The sequence below is a fragment of the Scleropages formosus genome, chromosome 11 (genome assembly GCF_900964775.1).
Source record: "Scleropages formosus chromosome 11, fSclFor1.1, whole genome shotgun sequence".
Lineage (NCBI taxonomy): Eukaryota > Metazoa > Chordata > Actinopteri > Osteoglossiformes > Osteoglossidae > Scleropages > Scleropages formosus.
Window position 1 is genome coordinate 15,572,252 of NC_041816.1, and position 19,560 is coordinate 15,591,811.

General features: G+C 43.3%; 1 protein-coding gene across 3 annotated transcripts in view; it reads right to left on the reverse strand.

Annotated features, from left to right (window-relative positions):
* tln2b (talin 2b) overlaps positions 1-19,560 on the reverse strand; it is an 86,725-nt gene that overhangs the window by 6,046 nt on the left and 61,119 nt on the right. For all 3 annotated transcript variants that reach the window (XM_018763744.2, XM_029256173.1, XM_018763743.2), the window contains 30 exons: positions 18,520-18,633; positions 18,178-18,291; positions 17,910-18,044; positions 17,488-17,616; positions 17,165-17,267; positions 15,899-16,107; positions 15,007-15,126; positions 14,035-14,232; positions 13,227-13,366; positions 12,724-12,817; positions 11,765-11,854; positions 11,518-11,640; positions 11,168-11,311; positions 10,628-10,789; positions 9,904-10,044; positions 9,170-9,351; positions 8,208-8,340; positions 7,821-7,922; positions 7,532-7,702; positions 6,758-6,904; positions 5,891-5,992; positions 5,664-5,783; positions 5,067-5,213; positions 4,006-4,172; positions 3,139-3,322; positions 2,930-3,055; positions 1,671-1,787; positions 1,181-1,366; positions 665-772; positions 441-546 (listed from right to left, as the gene is read on the reverse strand). In XM_018763744.2, the coding sequence (XP_018619260.1) occupies positions 441-546; positions 665-772; positions 1,181-1,366; positions 1,671-1,787; positions 2,930-3,055; positions 3,139-3,322; positions 4,006-4,172; positions 5,067-5,213; positions 5,664-5,783; positions 5,891-5,992; positions 6,758-6,904; positions 7,532-7,702; positions 7,821-7,922; positions 8,208-8,340; positions 9,170-9,351; positions 9,904-10,044; positions 10,628-10,789; positions 11,168-11,311; positions 11,518-11,640; positions 11,765-11,854; positions 12,724-12,817; positions 13,227-13,366; positions 14,035-14,232; positions 15,007-15,126; positions 15,899-16,107; positions 17,165-17,267; positions 17,488-17,616; positions 17,910-18,044; positions 18,178-18,291; positions 18,520-18,633 (4,114 nt within the window). The remainder of the gene's footprint in view (positions 1-440; positions 547-664; positions 773-1,180; positions 1,367-1,670; positions 1,788-2,929; positions 3,056-3,138; positions 3,323-4,005; positions 4,173-5,066; positions 5,214-5,663; positions 5,784-5,890; positions 5,993-6,757; positions 6,905-7,531; positions 7,703-7,820; positions 7,923-8,207; positions 8,341-9,169; positions 9,352-9,903; positions 10,045-10,627; positions 10,790-11,167; positions 11,312-11,517; positions 11,641-11,764; positions 11,855-12,723; positions 12,818-13,226; positions 13,367-14,034; positions 14,233-15,006; positions 15,127-15,898; positions 16,108-17,164; positions 17,268-17,487; positions 17,617-17,909; positions 18,045-18,177; positions 18,292-18,519; positions 18,634-19,560) is intronic.

The following is a 19,560-nucleotide window of genomic DNA, read 5'->3' on the forward strand; positions in this document are numbered from 1 at the left end:
CATACAGGCCTATGGACCGAAAAGACTCCACATTTCTACAGTGATATTTATGAAGAATTCAACCATTAGTGTTAATGGCCAACAATAACAAAAGCGTGCGGTACCTTATATATTCATTGTGGCTGAGACTAGCCGACTGTATGTATTGCATTCTGTTTTGCTTTATTTTTATGTAAAGCTGCATCTGGGAAGTCTTCCGGTAAAACTAAATCAGAATGAGCGCTTTGACGAACAGATACGCTGAACTTACTGATGCACTCAAAGCATCCCTTAGCTTATGGGATATACACCCCAAATCAAATTAAATATACAACTGTGTATTGAGCTGCTGGCTCATCTCATGTTATCATCCTTTGCTTAGAGAACATGGAAATGGTCTGCGACAGCACAGTCGGCAAGCGCAGGGCCCCTGTAACATACGGTATTCTACGAGTCCTCACCTTTCATGGCCTCTGCCGTCTGAATGAGCTCTGTGACAGCACTAGCCACGCGTTTTGAGAAGATGGCGAGCTGCTGTTTCTGCTCTGGCGTGGGTTTCTGAAGAACCTATTTTTACACATACACATGGAGGAACACACTGGTGAGCCGTAGATTAGCAGTGTGTGCACACTGCCATCCAGACACACACTGAAATGGTCTCTTAATCAAGGGTAAGAAGCCGTACCTGCAGCACGTGTTCTAGCAGCTCGATGTAGCCAACAGTGCACTCTGTGCCAAAAAGTAGGGCTCTGCTGCGCACCTCCTCACTCACCTCCTGGTGATAGGCAGCTTGCTGGACAGATGACGACACATTACATGAAACACACCACTCAACACAGGCAGACACCTCATTAAACATTGTTTCCAGTGGTTCTCCTTGGTATGGAGAAGATTCCAGTCTACGCATTATAAACAGATTAGTTGTGTGTATAACTGACACAGAGAAAACATTGCATCTGCCAGTTTAAGTAAGCTAACCCTCGTTTTACAGCAGATAGCTAGAAGTCAACAATTCACTATTAAGCCTGACTACATGTTGACCACATGTTAATTCAATGTGAATTCATCCACCTACAACATTGGATTATAGACACAGGATGCAATTTACAACTGAAATTCAAAAAACCTTATAAAACTGGACAGGTACTGATCACACAACCTCCAACTAAGAGGAAGAAAAAAAGTCCACACTGATGAACACCTTGCAGGTAGTGAGCATGTCAGAGATGGCCTTGCGGCTAAGGTTTGCAGTGGCAATCACATCCTCTTGGCGAGCAGAATTGCCTGCAGCAACGGCTTTGGCCGTTGCCGTGGTGATGCCCTTTGTCATGCGGATGAACTCCTCAGGTGTTGTGGACTTCTCTGGAACATCCTTGGACTGGAACACCTGTGCAGTTCAGTAGAATCAGGAAACTAATGCCCTTACAACATCTGAGAAATTACTTGAGGCTAGCAACACTAAATGAGGTTAAGACAAAAATGTAATCTATCACACAAAAGAAAGGGGATGAAACCAAACCTACAGATTCAGAAGCTATGTCAGTAGTCACTTGCTAATCAAGTGAAAAACACTGAACACTGTTAGAACTTGAGTATCTGTGGTGAGCAGTTCTGGCTCGTGCTGGTGTTACTGGACTTGTTCATTGGTAAAAGGCTGTGCTATGGGGTGCCTTCGGGTTTGTCCTGCTCACTGTCAGCTCCTGCTTGATGCACTCAATGGTGGCCTCTAGTGCCCGTGTACCACGTGTAGCCTCATCCTCTACTGCCTTCACAGTCTTCAGAAGGGATGTCACATTCGTCACCATAACCTGCAAAGGAACCCAACACTGAGTGGTACCTCCTACTGGCTCCTGCAAGGTCTGCAGGAGAGAAACACCCTTTCCATAAAGGTAGACATAAACCAAGAGCTTAATAGAGTGGGGGTGAAAATACAGAAACTTCCAGCATCGAGAGCTTTGAGCTTTTTGTGCTTAAGAACACTGTCCTTCCATTATCACAAAGGCAAGATGTGTCTGACAAACACAAAGCTCAACCAAAGAACATCTTTCAAGATTGTAACCAGGCCTTGGTCTGACCATCACTGCATTTCCCAAGAATGGAAACTATCAGAACAGGTTACATGGCTGACTTTACAATGCTGAAATTAGTCAGTTAAAGGCAGCTGTGTATTTGGGAATGGGTCTCCTGGAAGATCTGTGGGGAACGTTGCAAAATTAGGGCACTCTTGTGTAATGAGATTAGACCGTGCATGAAAAGGTTCTGAGGGGATGTTTGAGTATACACGCTGCATGCCTTCACCAAGCCGCTCACCAGGACGCCTTTAGGAGGAGTCCCATGTCCTGCTGCCATGTTTCTAGGGAATAACTGGGTACACATTATAGCATTTAAAACTATGTTCAACGGTAAGACAACATGGGTACATAATATATACTACATCTCTCTGTACACCCCTCTCAAAAAAGAACACCAGCAAGTTTATTTAGTTCTTGTGAATTCAGCAGTATATCAGCAAGCTCAGCTGAAATACTTCACATTCAGAAGTACTGGGGATTAGAAGAGAGCTACTGAACACCATGGAGAAAACCTGACCAATGACAACCTGATATTGTGTTCTGTTTCATTTTGTTCTTATGTAAAGAAACCTAAGTAACAACCCTTGTTTGAGCAGTGTCAAAGGAAAATTTATGGTGTGGGAGCTGGTAAAATTCTGAACAGTGGAGCTGCTCTGGCTGCACAGTGCAAGTACAGCGAAGCACTTTTCATGTGTATTTTCAATGCTCTGGGGCCACCAGAGACTAGGAATGACAGTGAAGCACAGCAAATTCAAGAACAAAGGAGTCTACCTCAGACATGGACACCTAAGTTGGGGAAAGGAACACAGTCAGGAGCTGGAAAAGGGCAGTGTCTCATACCCTTACGCCAAACAATTTTCCTGATACTGCTGCCCTACCTTAGCAGCACTCTTCAGTTGGTACATGGATGGGTCATCAGCAGACTTCCCTGCTGCGCACTTGGTAGCTCCTATCAGCTCAGCCAAGGCCTTGGCTACATCTTTCACAGCATTGATCAGTACAACCTGGTGATAAGGACAGTACATCAATACCATATATCAAAGAAATGGGAGGAACATGTTCAAGTTTAACAGTCTAGGGAGTTCACCTGTGTTTCAGGGTCATCGGACCCAATGCTGGCTGCCCCAAGTTTGACCACATCTGTGAGCTGAGTGATGGTGGTGGCCGAGGACTGGGCTGCCTGGGCCAGCTTCTCCTGGCTGGAGGCTGCTCCTGCCACAAGCATCTTGGTGTCCTCCACCAAAGCCTTGGCAGTCTTCAGGATGTTCTCCCTGTGTAACACAACATTAATTCTTAAGACTCATCAGCATCCACTCCAAAGGAACATGAAAGAACAATTCTGACCAGCTCTCTAATTAAAATATTTGTTGGAAGCATATATTCGTACTGATGCTTTGACTCATTTAAGTTACATTTGCACAATATGTGGTGTATTTTGTGTAGAAAAATGTTAATTTATTAATAGCTGAAGGGAGGGAGTTAAACATTTCTTGGCCTTATACAAGGTAACAGTACACTATATTGCAGAACCTAGGGGAGAATTTTATATTTTGCATCAATAAAGCCATTTAGCAACATACAATACTCCAAACTAAGCAAAGGGAAACGATACAAGTATGTAACTTAATGGTCTGATAAAGTTGTTTAAAAAGTCAATTTTTAAATGATATGACTGGAAGCTGAAAATTAAAGGCAGCTTCTCTTATTTTTAAATAAGCCACGTGCATTGATTATAGAGAACGTGAATTTTGGGCTGAATGCAGTCTTCAGTGGTACAGACCAGCCCGTTTTCATGCTAGTGCAATTCCTCCTTTGCTCAAAAAATATTTCAGTATAGAGTAAAACATTTCCTTTCACCAGCTGAAAGCAGCAGCCAATGGCATCCAGAGCAGAGAGGAAGAGACAGCCCAAGGTCTAAATACACCACGCAGCACCCCGCCTCCCCTTTCCTCACCTGTGGTCAGCAAAGGACTCCTCGTTCTCAGCGTTGAGCGTGCCGGCGGATGCAAACATGATAGTGGTGTCCAGGTCGGCAATGATCCCAGAGACAGCGCTGGCAGCTGTAATACAGGCCTGGGTGCCCCTGTTCCCTGCCTGTAGGGCTGACAGCACCAAGGAGACCTGCAGAGAGGAGCACCTGGTCAGGGGTTTGAGAGCTGGTCTGCATGCTTGGCAAGTATTACACCAAACATATCTTCACACTGAGTTGCCTTTTCCTTTTTCCTCAGATCCTGCTTGCAGGTTTTCAGTCAATCTACACAAACTGCAAACTGTAAAAATGACATGAACACACTTCTAATTAGTCTCAGTATTCAGTGGACTCATCACAAGGGAACTGAGAGCCTGCCACTATGGGCAAGACAGCTGTGCAAACATGTGGCAAAGGAGTCATTACCAGCAGTTTTAGGACAAACCCACTGAACTACATTGAAACTCTGCCTGCTATCATTCACAAGCAGACTAGTGGCAATAAAAAACACATTCAAATTAGCTGCAGGGTGCTTTACTCTTTACATACAAATCTACAAATTACACAAGGCTGAAACCAGCCTCGAAAGATATTAAATAATTGGTATAACTAAGTGACTGAAATGCAAATCATGCCGCTGAACCAGAAGTGCCATCAACGATGTTTGGTCCACAGAGGAGAGAGACAGCTTTCAAGACAAAACACAGTATTACGAGGTATACAAGACTGTTTCCAATGGGAAGTGACATCATGGTCAAGTACTTGTGACCTGATGGTCAAGCAGTCAAACCCCAAGAGGGTACTGCACCAGTTCATAAAATATTCATACTAATGTAGCCCAAAAGAGACAACATAAAACATCCCAGAATACAAATTAATTTACAAAACTACTCAGTATGTCCAACATGTACCAAAAAAGTCAGGTTTAAATAGGGAAAAAAATGAACACCTAGTTGAAGGGTGAGAGAGAACAGAGAGGAGAGCTCTGTGTTGTTCATCAGTTTTCCCAACATAGGAGGTGGGAGATGTGTGTGAGAGCATGGTACCTTCTCAGTGACAGCTCGGGCACACTCGATAAGCTCCCTCTTGCTGAAGCTGTCTGTGGGGCTGATCTGCAGGGCGCCAGCCTTCTGCACCAGGAAGATGCATCCATGGCCCAGCTCCTGTACACGGCTCTTGATCTGGAAGCCAATCTGCAAGTACAGCAATATGACTGTGGGACTCAAGGCCATCGACAGCCACTGGCTTGACAGCGCTCGTTTGCAATCTCAACCTTCTCCTCATTTACAGACTATCAATACAGAAGTACTGTTCCTTATCAGTATTCATACATGTCAACAAGACAGACCACTCTTCCTGCCATCTACAATAGTCCATCTCCTGTCTTTCAAGGTTATATTTTCAACTGCCAGTTAAAGATAATTTTACAGGGTAATGAGCATCATGCCCATGTGACTACTAGACAATTTAAATGTCTCATCAATATTTGGTACACCAGGCAGAGGCGACACCTCTCAGAGTTTTACATTTTAGACAGGAGGCAGTGCCAAAGGATTGTATATAATATTACTGCTGTATTAGTACGTACCATCTGCTAAGGGAATCATTGTACAAAACAGCCATGTGGCATGAATGACACCAACCTCCTCAGGTTCAGCTGTTGCAGCTGCCAGGCGGCTCTGGTGGGCTAGTTGGCTGTAATCTGTGGTCACCTGAGAAGCCAAGCCCCCCAGCTCCTCTGGACTTGTCACAGATTTGGTCATCTGGAAGAAGGCACAATTTTGTCAGCATGGCACAAGTTTAATATACTGTATTACTGTTATTGTGCAAGAACAGGAACAAAAGCTCTGAGAAGGGCATTTCTCCCCACCATCTCCTGGGCGGTGACAGCAATGGCCTTGGAGTATTTCACCATAGTAGTTTGGTAGTCAACAAAGGAGCCCTCTGGTTCTGGGGGTGTTCCTTCATCCAGCTAGAGGAGTCAAGAAGTTAACAGAACTAAGCCTACAACGGCACATATTCAAAACAGATAACACTTAGAGAGCATTAAAATGGGCTCAAGGAAATCTTTTATATAATATCATACACATATATAAATGAGGTTTACCTGAATTCCATATAATTTACATCTTTTAAAAAAAATCTTATTTCTGTAAACAGTTCATTTTCAGTAGAAAATACAACACTGGATAAACATTCAGCTGATCTGCTACAGCAAATCAGATAGATGTCAGCAGAAAACATCTGAGAGAATGATTAACGACCTAGAAAGAAAATCTTGGACTCAACTAACATGGGAATAGTTAGCAATTAAATGTCTTATCCAGAGAAACAGAATTATAGACAACTGACAGGAGAATATCTCAGATTGGGTATTTCTCATTAATCTTCCTGCTGAAGGGCTCTTCAAGGGATGTATCTGTCCACTGCATTGCAACAGAAACAACTAATGAGGTATTGGGTTATTTAAAAAAAAAAACTGGTCAAACTTTTGGACTCTGAAGACAGTAAGATACAGCTGTTTCAATACACTCGCCATTTTACAAGTGTTATTTTCTTACTATATTAGTATTATTACCATGTCAGTCCCCAGTCTGTCACTTTTCCTGTGTGCACAGCTGTGACTGTTGAATTGAAGCAAAGATTCTATGCTAAATGAAAATCATGTTTCATAATAGGATGAGACCATCAGTAATTGGACAACCCGAAAATGCCAGCTGGTGTACTTCACACTCACCCGGCCCATGGCTTCCGCAATGGACTCCACCATTCCTCCCACCATGCCCACCTCACTGGCAGCCTCATTCAAAGTCACCATGATGTCGTCTACGGCCTCCTTCATCAGCTGGGCTGCCTCAGCAATGGCATCGTGGGTATGTGCCGCCTGTGCAGGAAGATACATCTTTACCCTAGAGTGCCTTGACAGAGCATGTCAGTCTGCATGGTTACACAGCAACTGACAATAGGACAAAGGCCGGACACTAACACAGCAGTACAACAAAGCTAAGCTATTCAAACACAGTGCTGTTTGGTTGAGAACAGATGGTTTGTGTGCCAGCTGAGTACTGACGCAAGACTTGCCATCTTGTTTGAAAATGTTCACTTCTCGTTCTTATCTATCACTGGACTACAAAGCACTCAGTGGTACTGGACTCTGGCATCCAGGGATGTACAATAATTTAACTACCCTGTATTTTGGCCGTGTGTGTGTGTGTATATATCACACACCATACTCTCACACTGTACTATGCACAGAAAAATATTTCAAACCTCTCATCCAGGTAAGGCTTTGTTTCTGCTCAAAGTAATAGTTGAGTCAAAACACCAGTTGAACTACTGTAATTTCTGGACAAAAGAATATTTCAGACCTTCCATAATGTATTCATGACCTCTGTCTCATTTTCCTAAAACTCTACAGTGACCCAAAAAAGGCTGAGAAATGCCATGCAAGACTATTGCATATGAAAAACTATTATGAAGCAGGATATAGCATCATCCATTAGTGCTGCACCTTGGGGTTCCCTCCTCCCTCTTTGGCAGCATACAACATCTGTAGTGCAGACTCCGCCAAAGTCTTGGTCTGGTCCAGGACTGTCATCTGCTGCTGATGATCCAAGAGCTTGGAGGCCACACCCACTGATGCCACAATAAGTGGCTCAAAGTAGCTGGCCAGCTGAGTCACCTGCGGGGTAGAGGAAGCCACCACTAGGTCATTTTTACACAAGCCACAGGGAACTTAGAAAGAAAAAAAAGAAAAAAGAGTAGTGATGAAAAGAAAGTATGAGGAAGGTGAAGCCCACTTTGTGTCCCAGCTGTGCAGCCTCCCCTCTTGCTGCTGTGGAGATGGGGTCTATGAGATGCCCAATCTCCTGAACAGCTGATGTAAGCTGATCCTGCAAAGCCTGAGGATGAACAAGAATTTTGCATTGCAAAGTTATTCTCTAACTGGACACAGAAATGGGCCAGTGATAATTTGTGCACAAGAATGAACACTGGGCTCGAACAGTCAGAGACTGATCAACAGCACTGAAGCAGCAGAAAGGGTGGAATATGTCTTACAATAGAAAAATTAATGAGCTCTTACAGACTGGAGTTGTAACAGTGCAATGAAATGGAGTCCTAATCTTCCGATCATAGCCACTAAAAGCCAGCTCTCCTCTGTGAAAGCACATGCAGACAGGAGTTACCTCTAGGGAGATGTCATCCCTGCTGGGGAGGCTCTGGTTCACAGCAGCCAGGGAGGCCTGCTCAATGTCCCGGATGCACTTGTTAATATTGTCAATGGAGAAGTCACACTCCCTCTGTCCTGGGGCTTTATCCCTGGTAGTGGTTGAAGCAGGAACAGAGTATGTGTTACACGCATCCTGCAAGAATATGGTTCTGCACTGCCCCCAACAACTTCCAACCCCTCCCAATACTGACTTTAAACTGCTCCAGCCGCTATTAGAGAATTCAGGAAAACGGACCACACAATATATCAATCCCAGATCTAAAGAACCTTCAATCAATCCTTGGACTCTGCTTCAAAGACTAAAGATTCCTGTTAATACAGAGATAAACTGCTTGACCTGAGTAGTATGGCTTTCAACTAGTAAACCACAGAAGAAAAATAGCTAATTTAACAAGAAAAGGCAGAAAGAATATACTTTAGCAAAGAAGCCAGATGGGCTCTGTTCTCACACAGTCCAGGCAGGCATCAGCAGCTTCAGCAGGACTAGAAGTGTGAATCACCACGAGGAGCACATCCAAAACCTGCCATTGACACTCTTCCTCTAAGTTTTGAGTCTTTATGATGGCACAGTGAAAAGTGTACATCTATCTCCTGCAGCACAGGCTGAAAAGCTCTCTACTCAAAGCCAGTTTCACAACTGATCTTCCACTCCATATAACAAAACTTCCTGCATATTTTAATCTAGAAAGTGGTTTGAAAGTTCAAATGCTGCAATCCATACTTTATCCTGTAGGTTAAACATGCCAAGACATAGATAAGGCTTACAGGAAAGTAAAAGTTTGCTGAAGGAGTTTGACAGAAACAACAGCACTGATCATGTGGCAGAGATGTTGTGTACATCCAGTCATGCAGAAACAGAACAGAGTAAAATCAAATTGGAGATAGGAACCTGCAGCCAGTTGGGGGTGCTTCACTGACCTAATGGCTGTGATAAGGCTCTTGATTGAGTCGGACACAGTGCGCGAGTGGCTGGCCAAGACGGACCAGGTGGGTGGGTCCTTGGGGTTGATGATGAGTGAGCGGGCAGTCTTGAGGAGATGGGTGGAGCTCTCCAGCATGGAGCGGGCTGACTGCACAATGGGTTCCTGGGCTGCAGTACCCTAGGATTGAAGGGGTGGGGGGTTGTGGGATCAGTTACTGCTGGAGACAGCCACTGCACCACCTAGCAGGTTGATTGAGCTGCTGAAAAGGCTGCAGGGTCAAATTATTTCCTCAAACAGATGCCTCTACACATTTTAAGAGAACATCTGCAGACAAATAGTAGGTCTATGTTGTACTAATCACTATATTGCATAACTTTACCTTTCAGAAATGTTTTTGGGAACCATCCAAATTTGAAACGTACAGAAAGGAGAACTGATATTTGGGCTCCGAGCTCTGATCACGTTATATGAGATCCCACTGCGTTATATCGAGTCGACAGTGTATAGTTAAGGAAAAAACCAATTCTACTTCAAAAACAGAAAAATAATTTGAACACTGAGCTATTTCTGGTATTTCATATTGTGAAAATTACAAAGACAGGTGTAAATAAACCAAAAAGTCTACAAAGAGTAAAAGCACGGCTGCTATAATAAGAGCTTTGTTTCAAAGAGTGGAATTGTACTGTTTTACAACAGCCTGAAGTCTAGAGGAGTGTCATGCAAACCCACCTCACTGCTGATCTGTGCAGGTATGCTGGCAAACTCAGGGTTGGAAGCAAAAGTGGTCAGGTTCTCCACAGCGTGGATCAGTGGGCCTGTGGCAACACGGCACCTGTCCCGATTCTCCTCAGAAAAATCCCCATCCAGGGCCTGGAGAGCACACATGTACACACACTGCTGAGCTTTTCTATAAATATTTCACTCACACAGAATCAGCACATTTGGTATCAGTCTTCATGAAACTAGTCAATGCCTTACTGTAGGTAGGATTAACTCTTAAAATGGGAAACAGTAGAGCAGAAGATAGATCTTAGATAACTTATAGAAGACACCTTATAAATTCATCTGAAAGGGCTGATTTAAAGATGAACTTTGACATCCAGGGACCATGTCACAGTGGTAAGATGGAAAAGTGAGCCTTCCCTCAGAGCTGCTGGATCCTTCCAAAAAAGGCCTTAAAACATATTTTGGAGCCATATTTCTCCTGATCTACCAACACCTCTATAGGTCTGCATCACATCTGTCTCAATCAACTTTGCATTCCCTATCTCACAAAATTCTATAGGCAGCTACTGGTGCAATGTATGCTGGTAGCATGCAACTGCGCTTCGATAATGTGTCCATCAAAAGTTCTTTATTTTTATAAAGACCTACTTTTTACTCTTAAGTTGTATGTTGCTTTAAAGAAAAGCATCTGCTAAATGTAAAGAATATTCACTGACGACTGTCTTACCTTGATGGTTTTGACAAGATTAGCTGTGCTGTTGGCGACTTCCTTGGCTGACTGGACAAAGTGCCTCTTAGCCACAGGGTTGGAAGTTTTGGAGGAAGCCAAACGGCAGGCATTGCACAAAGCTGAAGTGTGCTTAGCTACAATTGTGGCTGCAGAGAGCACCTAACAAGGAAGCAGAAAGTTACACTACAGTCAAACAGCAGGAACAGGCCACCACCATTAGCTAGATGCCTGTTAGTGGCTGAAAAGAAAAACTGTACAAGGGACTGCTTGTGTTTTGGATTACCCATCTTCAGTGACAAACACACCAATATTTAAACAATAATTAGGAATGTGATTAGGAATTGTCGATATTCTTATAAATTTTGATGCAGCTACTCCTGTGATGTACATTGGTTCTCATGGCGGAAAGTAAACTACTTTAAAATCATGCATCTGCATCTAAGTTTTTTTGCTAATGCAATGCATTATATTTATTTTCTATGACATGTAAATCACTTTGGAGAAAAGCATCTGCTAGATGAATAACTAAATGTAAACCTGGGATGGGCTGCTGGCAGGATCCACCAGGTTCTGACAAGCCATCTGGATGGCCTGATTAGCCCGGGCAAACTGAATGGGGTCGACCAGACCCTGATGACCTGCCTGGCTGTTAGGATCTGAAACACCCACCAGGTAGGAAGCCTAAAAACGGGAAAAGTGGAAAACCAGTAGTGTTTCGGAACAAGCACTTTAATAAATTAAAAAATTAAATAACTACTATTTGTACTATATTAAAACAAACCTACAGAGACTAGGAAAGATGAAGGTGCTGACAAAGGTCACAGTGTATGTTTGTGTTTGATACCACATCTTAACCAGCAACAGCTGTCACAGGGATGTGGCCTTACCTGTCCAGCTGCCTCAGTCAGGCCACACAGTGCTTTGGAGGCCACGCCCACACAGTCCCCAAATGCAGGCACATCACCAATCTTGCAGTTCTGAGAGATGCCTGCCATAGCCTCCCCCAGAACCTGGGCAAAGAGAACAGGATAAGATCCTGCTATAGACAGCAAACTCTTCACAAACCCTCCCTCACCCACACATTGCCAGCTGCACTGCAGGCTGTCTAGAGCTGGGAGCTTTTCATATTTCTACCTTGGAGTTCTCCATCACGCTCTCGATGCAGTCAAAGTAAGAGAGGTCGCTGACAGGCTCATTTGGATTGTCCAGCATTCCTCTGACAGCCTTAAGAGATGTAAGGAAGTGCATTCATAAGACCAACAAGAGTAGTATCTTAGTTCTGACACAATGTCCATATTCACCAAGTTCAGTACAACTGTTCATTTTGAAAATAAATAAGACTGCTTCTTGGATGAAATCTCTTTGCAAACAAAATATTACAAATATGTTCAATCCCCAGCATGAGATCACAACAGACCCAGGAGTCCAGAAAAAAGGGTCTGCACCATTAGAGCCGCTTGGCCAAAGCCCAAGACTTGAAGAACAAAAGAATGCTGGATTTGAAATAATGCTTAGTGCCTCACCATGGTCTAGTAGGACTTCTACGTAAGAGGTATTGTTCAAACAAGCTAACAGCCCACACAAAGCACTGATGTTGAACCACAGCAGTAAGAACGTGGGAGGAGGTTATTCTGGGTGCGTAAGGATGCTTGAAAGCACAACACATATGTACATAACCGAACAATCCTCTCTCGCTATGCAGGAGTCACTGTGGCATGGCATCTACTTTACATAAATATAGACTCCCCCCCCTTTCAATACAACTGCAAACAGGTTAGCCAATGGCGAAAGGAAGCATGGAAAAAAGCCAACTGCACATCCTTAGCAATTATATACAGTGATTTTAAGATGAATTTTAAGAGAGTATTTCAGTTAATTTTTGAACGTGCTCTTTATAAAATAAAATTTGTATTTATCATTTATTCATTTAGTCAATGTTCTTCTCCAAACCACTTAGTGTTATGTTTTGTATATTGAGCTATTTGCCATGATTTACCCACTTGCACAGCGAGGCTTTTTTTTTTTTTAAACATGTAAAGATTCAAGGTACAAAAAATTCAAGTACTTCGGTTACTTAATATGCACATCTTTACCTCGAGTTCTCGTAGGGCATTGTCACACTCTTTCTGCCCTGGAGCCTGCTGGGTACAAAGGGTGATGAGCTGGTTGATGCTCTCCGTCACTGCTCTACAACAAAAAGGAAGAGGCAGCACTGAGAAGCAGCTTCATGAACCAGTTCATCATTCTTTTCCTCCAGTCCAGTTAGAGTGAGCCAAGTCAGAAACAGCTCTCCTATTCCAGCAGATGCTTGCCTGGCATAGTTCCTGCAGCACCAACTACAGAATGGCAGGGTAACGTGCACCCAGTTGACAGGGAGACGGCCTAAAGCACTGCAGGGCTCATACAACAGGGTATGAATGTGTAAGTGTGTCAAACCATAAATCAGAACAACTAACCTGATTAGTTTCACTGGAGGAGGGTGTGCATTCAATAATTGGGCAATACAAATGCAGCGTTTACACTGATTCACACTTTAATGGACCCATGTGAATGATTTGCTCCCTTACTCCTGGTACATTATTGCAGAACCTCCCACCTTGCTGCAGCCGCCAGCAGGTTCTTGGCGTTGGCTGCTCCGGGATCTACCGAGAGGGACTTGGCAGCCAGGAGCAGTTTGCTGGAAGCCATGGAAATGTTTTTCAGGTTTCCAATGACCTGGATCTGGTCTTCCTTGCACTGAAAGGTAGATACAATAAAGACACTGCTGTTGCTAGACAAACACCAACAACTCAATCCTCACATGTGAACCCCATCTAATAGCAAGAGCATAGTTAAGCAAGGGAGAAGGTGGAGCAAATATGATTCCTTATAACTTACAATAGTACACTAAAGACATTTGGCTCTCTCCTGACCATAACACTACTCTAGATCCCCAAAATGATATTCAGGCTACATCACTTTCCAGCAGCAACTGCTGAAGACAGGCTCTCTCTCAGGGTCAGATGTATGGCTTTCAGCACCTTGCCAGTTCTGCAGGTGAATCATGTGAACAGTGTCGCTAACAAAGCATTCAGAACATTATCACAATGTCAGAAATATTGGTGATCTAACAGAAAAACAAAGTCAAATTGTATCTAATAATTCAAAAACTTAACATAAAAGCAAATGCTCATCTCAATGGTCTTTCATTTTTCAAGAGTATTACCATTGCAAAAAAAAATCTTAACCATTTGTATCAATTACAATTATAAAATGAGGGCCAGGACTTGGGGAAAGTCTAGAAACCAACACAAAGTCGTTACTTTTCACTTTACAACTGAAATGCCAAATGAGGTTAAATATTGTGGAATACTGTGAAATACTGTCTAGGCTTCTCAGACTCAACAGGACAGGTGAGCAGACACCTGTGTGTGTCCAGCCATCTCAATTCCAGCATCCAGGAACTCATCAAAGTCCTCGCTGAACTTTCCAGAGGCCACGGCCAGTTGGCTGCTGGTGCCCCTAGATGAATGGACCACTTCCCCTGCAGAATGATTCAGGTCAGCTGCAGTCTGGTTAAGGTCACTCTGGGCCTCCTGGAAGGACTTTGTGGTGGGTGGCAGCTGGGGACAACAAGTTCACATTCTGTTATTGGTGTGCTCAATTTGAAAAGTGAGCATTTGAAATGCTGAGGCTCATACAGTCTACCCACAGAACAACAGATAATTTTGGGCAGCCATAAAAAAATTGGAAAAAAACTTATTTTTAAAAACTTTAGGCTCATACAATCCATCTATGGAACAATGGGAAGTGGAAGAGATTCCCGGAACAACAAAACAGCAGCCAAAACTCCCCCCCTTTTTTAAAAACTTTTTAAAAGTTTTTAAAACACAATGAAACAAAACAAGGCATTAAAATTAAAAATGTATAAATACATACGGCAGATACCTGTGTGTATGCCCAAACATTTCCAAAAGATACCTTCAAGTAGAGATATGCATGTTGACCTATCATAACTCAAAATATATGTCGGCCAACCACAACAAGACCTGCACATAACCCAGGATCACTGCCCTACACTTAAAATTTATAAATCAGGCTGGTTGCATTTGTTTTGAATATGTTCTTTTGCCCATTGTGTTTTAAGTTTTATTAATTTGACTTGCTTTTTTTCAGGAACATAGATACATCGGGACATATTTTGATATAAAACATGTACACACACACACACACACACACACACACACACACGTCACATGGTAAATGCCAAGAACAATGGATTTTCAGAGCAACAGCCACTGTGACCAGCCATATAGACTGCTATTCTAAGGATGGACTGTATTCCAGTGTGATACAAAAATGATGCAGTGGAATGGTGACCACAGGGAAGAACTCACAGTGTCCACCAGGAGCTTCTTGCTGGCCTCGCCAATGCTCTTCAAGGCCATGTCCACATCTTTCTGTCCGGGCAGGCAGTTCACGCAGTTATTCAAGGAGTGAGACACGGCCTTAGCCACCTGGTGCACAGGAATGAAAAGTCAGTCTGATCTTTAGCACCTCTTGTCCTAATGTAAATTAAAAAAAAAAAAAAAAAAACAAACACAAATCAGCCAAGCAACATCGCATATTTACACAGTTGTCACAAATGCCACCCAATGTTTCTTCCTTCAGAAGCCCTACAACCCAAGACTTCACATTACCAAAACTAAAACACTAACTACCTGAGCAGATAATGGGATGCAACAGGACATTTTAACTCAAAGAAACCATCATAACAGAGAAGTTCTCCAAAGGAATAAAGGAAAGGGGGATGAAAAAGAGACTTCCCTGACTCAACCCCTAGTGACAGAAACTCTGGAAGCTGGCTGGCCAATCTCATATTCTGCAGCTAAAAGATCAATGTAACCAAATTCCACAAAGTGTACTTATGTGGGGGGGGAAAAAAAATAGGCAGTCTTCTGCATGTGCTTTACTGCATACAGAAAAAATGCAAATATTTAACAACAAAGTCTGGGTTCATCCTTCCTTCAAATGTACTATTAGGGCTAAAAAACAAACATTTGCAGAGACAGCATTCAGACCAAAACCTGTCACTATGGATATATGGCATGAATGACACCCACTCTAACAGCAACAAACCTAAGTGGCTCTTAAACAAGACACTGGCAACTTACCACATCAACATATACCGCAAATACCTGCCTGAGGAAGTACACTGAGCCCCCTGACAGCAGTGCTGATCAGTGAGAAAAGTGTCAGTAGTGTAAGGTGGGGGTAGTGGTTCCTCACCTGTGCCAGCCTCTGCTGGCTTTCAGCATCACCGGGGGAAACGAGGGCCTGCTTAGCCTCATGAATCAGCATGGCAGAGCCCTCCATTACATCCCGGGCAGAATCCAACATAGCTGCTGCAGACTGGGGGTCTGTGGTGGAGGCGGCCACACCCCGGGCTGCCTGGGCCAGGTTCCTCAGTGCCTGGGCAGTCTCCCTAGCAGCCACACCTGTGTGTAATACAGCATCCAGACAGCTATTCACTTAGGGTTATGACATACAACAACTGCCGGGGAGAAAGAATATAAGAGGGGAAAAAGCAATGAGATTTGTACAAAAATATGCACCTACACAACAATAATAATAGTAAAGACTTTGATGTCCTTCCTTTCCTCTCATGTACAGTTCACTGCAGATTAATTATAGATGACTACTCAGGCTCAGGTAAATTATGTATTTACAGATACCCATTATGCTGTCAGACTAATGAAATATTTATTAAATAGATAACAGTAAATCATTAGTAACTGAAATCAGGACTTTTCAAAAAACAGTAATTACTATGAAAACCAATACAGATCAAGACAAAACCGCCTCAACTGTCCTCACAAGGTGATACAATTAGGTCCCGCTCTCAAACATGCGGTCAGCTGAGCGAATTACAAATATAAAGAAATAAGAATTAAGAACTGGAAATCAGAACTGTGTTTCAAGAAATACTTCAATAATTTGATCAAAGAAAAAGTTCAATTTTTACACCAGCAAAACAGACCGATTTTTTTTTTATATACATTTCAGCTATAAGGGGCCACATTATCCATCTATGCATTTATGTGCATAAATTAGTCTTTGTTGACTGTACTAGTGTTTAAATTTCTATTATAATAAAATGAAATCTAATATCCTTTGTGGGCAATGAACCAGCAGTCAACAGCATGTCAGTGTTTCAGAAGGCTCATCTAGAGATCTGTTCCTTGGCTCCCTTCTCACTGTGGCCACAAAGCCCCTGCTGACTCCCAGATGCAGTGTTTCAGCCAGCAGGCTCACACATTCCTGCGCTTCTCTCAGTACACCCTGCCAAGGAAACGAGCAGCTGGGAGTAACAGGACTGACTCACCCGCCCTCCTCTAGCCCACCATCACTAGGTGAACCCCAGCACAGCTATCACACGGTTTGTAGGACAACTGGCTCTGCCATTTTAATTAGCCAGTGGGTTTTTTACTTACCTCTTGTAGTGCATTACCGCTGCACTGCACTACGCAGCATATGCCCTGTGCTGAACTGTACCTGTGTAGTGTTCGTTTCCCTGTGCAGCACAGGTCAGCAGTTGGGCCATGGAAGATCCAACAGCCTTTGATGTACTTCCAAGATCCTGGGCGCACTTCTCCAGCTACGCAGCAAACAGAAAACAAGAATTTAACCCAATTCAGCAGTGCTGTTGACAACTGCAGTACTTCCAATGTTATAGACTTACCATTTAAAAACAACAGAAAGTGAAATACAAGTTAGACTTTATACCTGTCACAAATTGTTCCATGCTTCACAGTTAAATCCCTTCAGTAAGATACTTTACTAAGATTTGAAGTACATGAAAAATTGTGGGCACTTACCGATTCTCCAGGTAGAGGCTTAAGCTGACCGTCAATAGCTGCCATTTTGGCATCCTGAAGTTCATTCTTCAGTGTCTGGACAGCAGTGAGTGCAGAGTCTATTTCCATCGGACCACAGACTTCATGGGCCTACACGGCACAAAACCATAAGACATTCACTGGTCTCTGAACCATGAAGCTGGGCAAAAGCTACATGTAGTTTCACAAAGAACATAACACTCAAGGTCACTTGTTTTAACTGGTGCAACAGATTTCAGTTTACAAAGCTAATACTTTAATTACATGGAAGGTTAAAAAAACCTGATATCTTACATTTTGATAAATACCAGTGTCTACCTGTATACACATACTAATGTACAGAAGCCCTTCTTAAAGGTAACATGTGGCGGGACAGGCTGGATGCTCAGCAAGGAGGCCGATACCTTCTGTGTGGCAGTTCGGAGCTCAGCCAGGCTCGTGGCCAGGTTCTTGGCACACTGGCCCAGCTGCATGGCTGCAGCCTGGTCTGTCACCGTGGGAACAGCTGACTTTGCCGAGGTCACCATCTTGCTTCCAGGCTGCAGGAGGCAAGGGGGGGATTTCTGAGTACCGATGCATCATTTTTTGAAAAATGATTATCCTAAACTTGAGCAGGCATAAGCAGTAAGAAAACATCTAAGCAGAATATCTTGAAAGAAGTGGGCAGCACACCTGCAGGAAGTTTTGGCTGGCAATGATGAGTGCCAGCTGGGCGCTAAGGTCCTCAGGCTGACCCTGGCTGCCCCTTACTCCCTGGACCAGCTGAGGGATGTGATCTGCCACAGCCTGTAGGTTCACACATGGTTAACACAGCTCTGGCACAAGGTACTAAAACCATTCTTGACCTTCAATGACAAACTCCAGAAATTTACTAAATTTAATGCCCACTCTGGTAAAGTATCATGTTACTTAGGTTATGCTTCCCAGTTTAGTACATGTGCTTATCTGATGTGAAAAGTAGTGCCATTATTTGCTGAGCCTACAAAGAAAACGTGCCATGCTTTCCTACGGTACCTTGCAGCTCTGCACTAGCTGCTGGTGGGCAGCAGTATTCTTGTTGGATGCAGCTGCATTCTGGGAAGCTGCGATGGTCTGCGTGGCAGCGGCTGCAGCCTGTTTGGCAGCATTCTACATTGAAAAACAAATACGTCCAACACAGGTGATGAACAAGGGCTGTACTCAGCAACGCTCTGGAGATGATGGTCAAAAGGTTATTTTAGCTGAACAGCACGATCAACACTGCCTTGTCTTTGTGAGCTGAATGACAGCTCAACACATTCACAATACTGAGCAAACACTCTGGTTTTCAGCCTGCAGAGAATGGCTCAACATAAATATCCTATTTACGGTAATCAAAATACAAAATGCATGAGGACTTCTGTAAAATACTGCTATAAAACCGCTTTATTTCATTTCCCCAAATCCAACTGACAGACCACAACAAACATATTTCTGAAAAAGGAGAAAAGACATTCCATAATCTGTGGGTGGATGGGCTGAGGAGGAGGGGAGAAGGAAAAAAAAAAAAAAGGCTGAACAGAAATATCTTTGTCCAGTGGAAATGAGCACACTGTGGATCGCTGAGGATGAGAGGATTCACAGGAGCAGTACAGAGCACACTCCTTACAGTTACACTAAATACAAGAAATTGTTTCAGCATATGCACTGCAGAAGTGAACACAAACGAGACCGATTCCGCCTTAGGCAAAAAACGTACAGAGCTGGAATAAGTAACCTGACAGACTAGAAGCTAGAAAAATGCATGTCAAGTTACTTCACACATCTGCTGTGTGAGGAATGGTTTACAAACTACTCTGTGGTACACTGTAAAGAGATGAGGAGAGAGTTATAAAGGCTGCAGGACCTTTAAAATAGAAAAGGTAAACAAGTTGCTCCAAGTCCTGTCACGAGAGAGAAGGGCTTACACCCTTCCCGCCAAAATGCACAAATGACAACAGCTATACATGTGCTGCAGTGACTAAAACTGCATTCCTTTGGAAAAGCAAATACAAATGCAGTTATAGCTCAATATACACTGAGACCTAGAGTAACCCT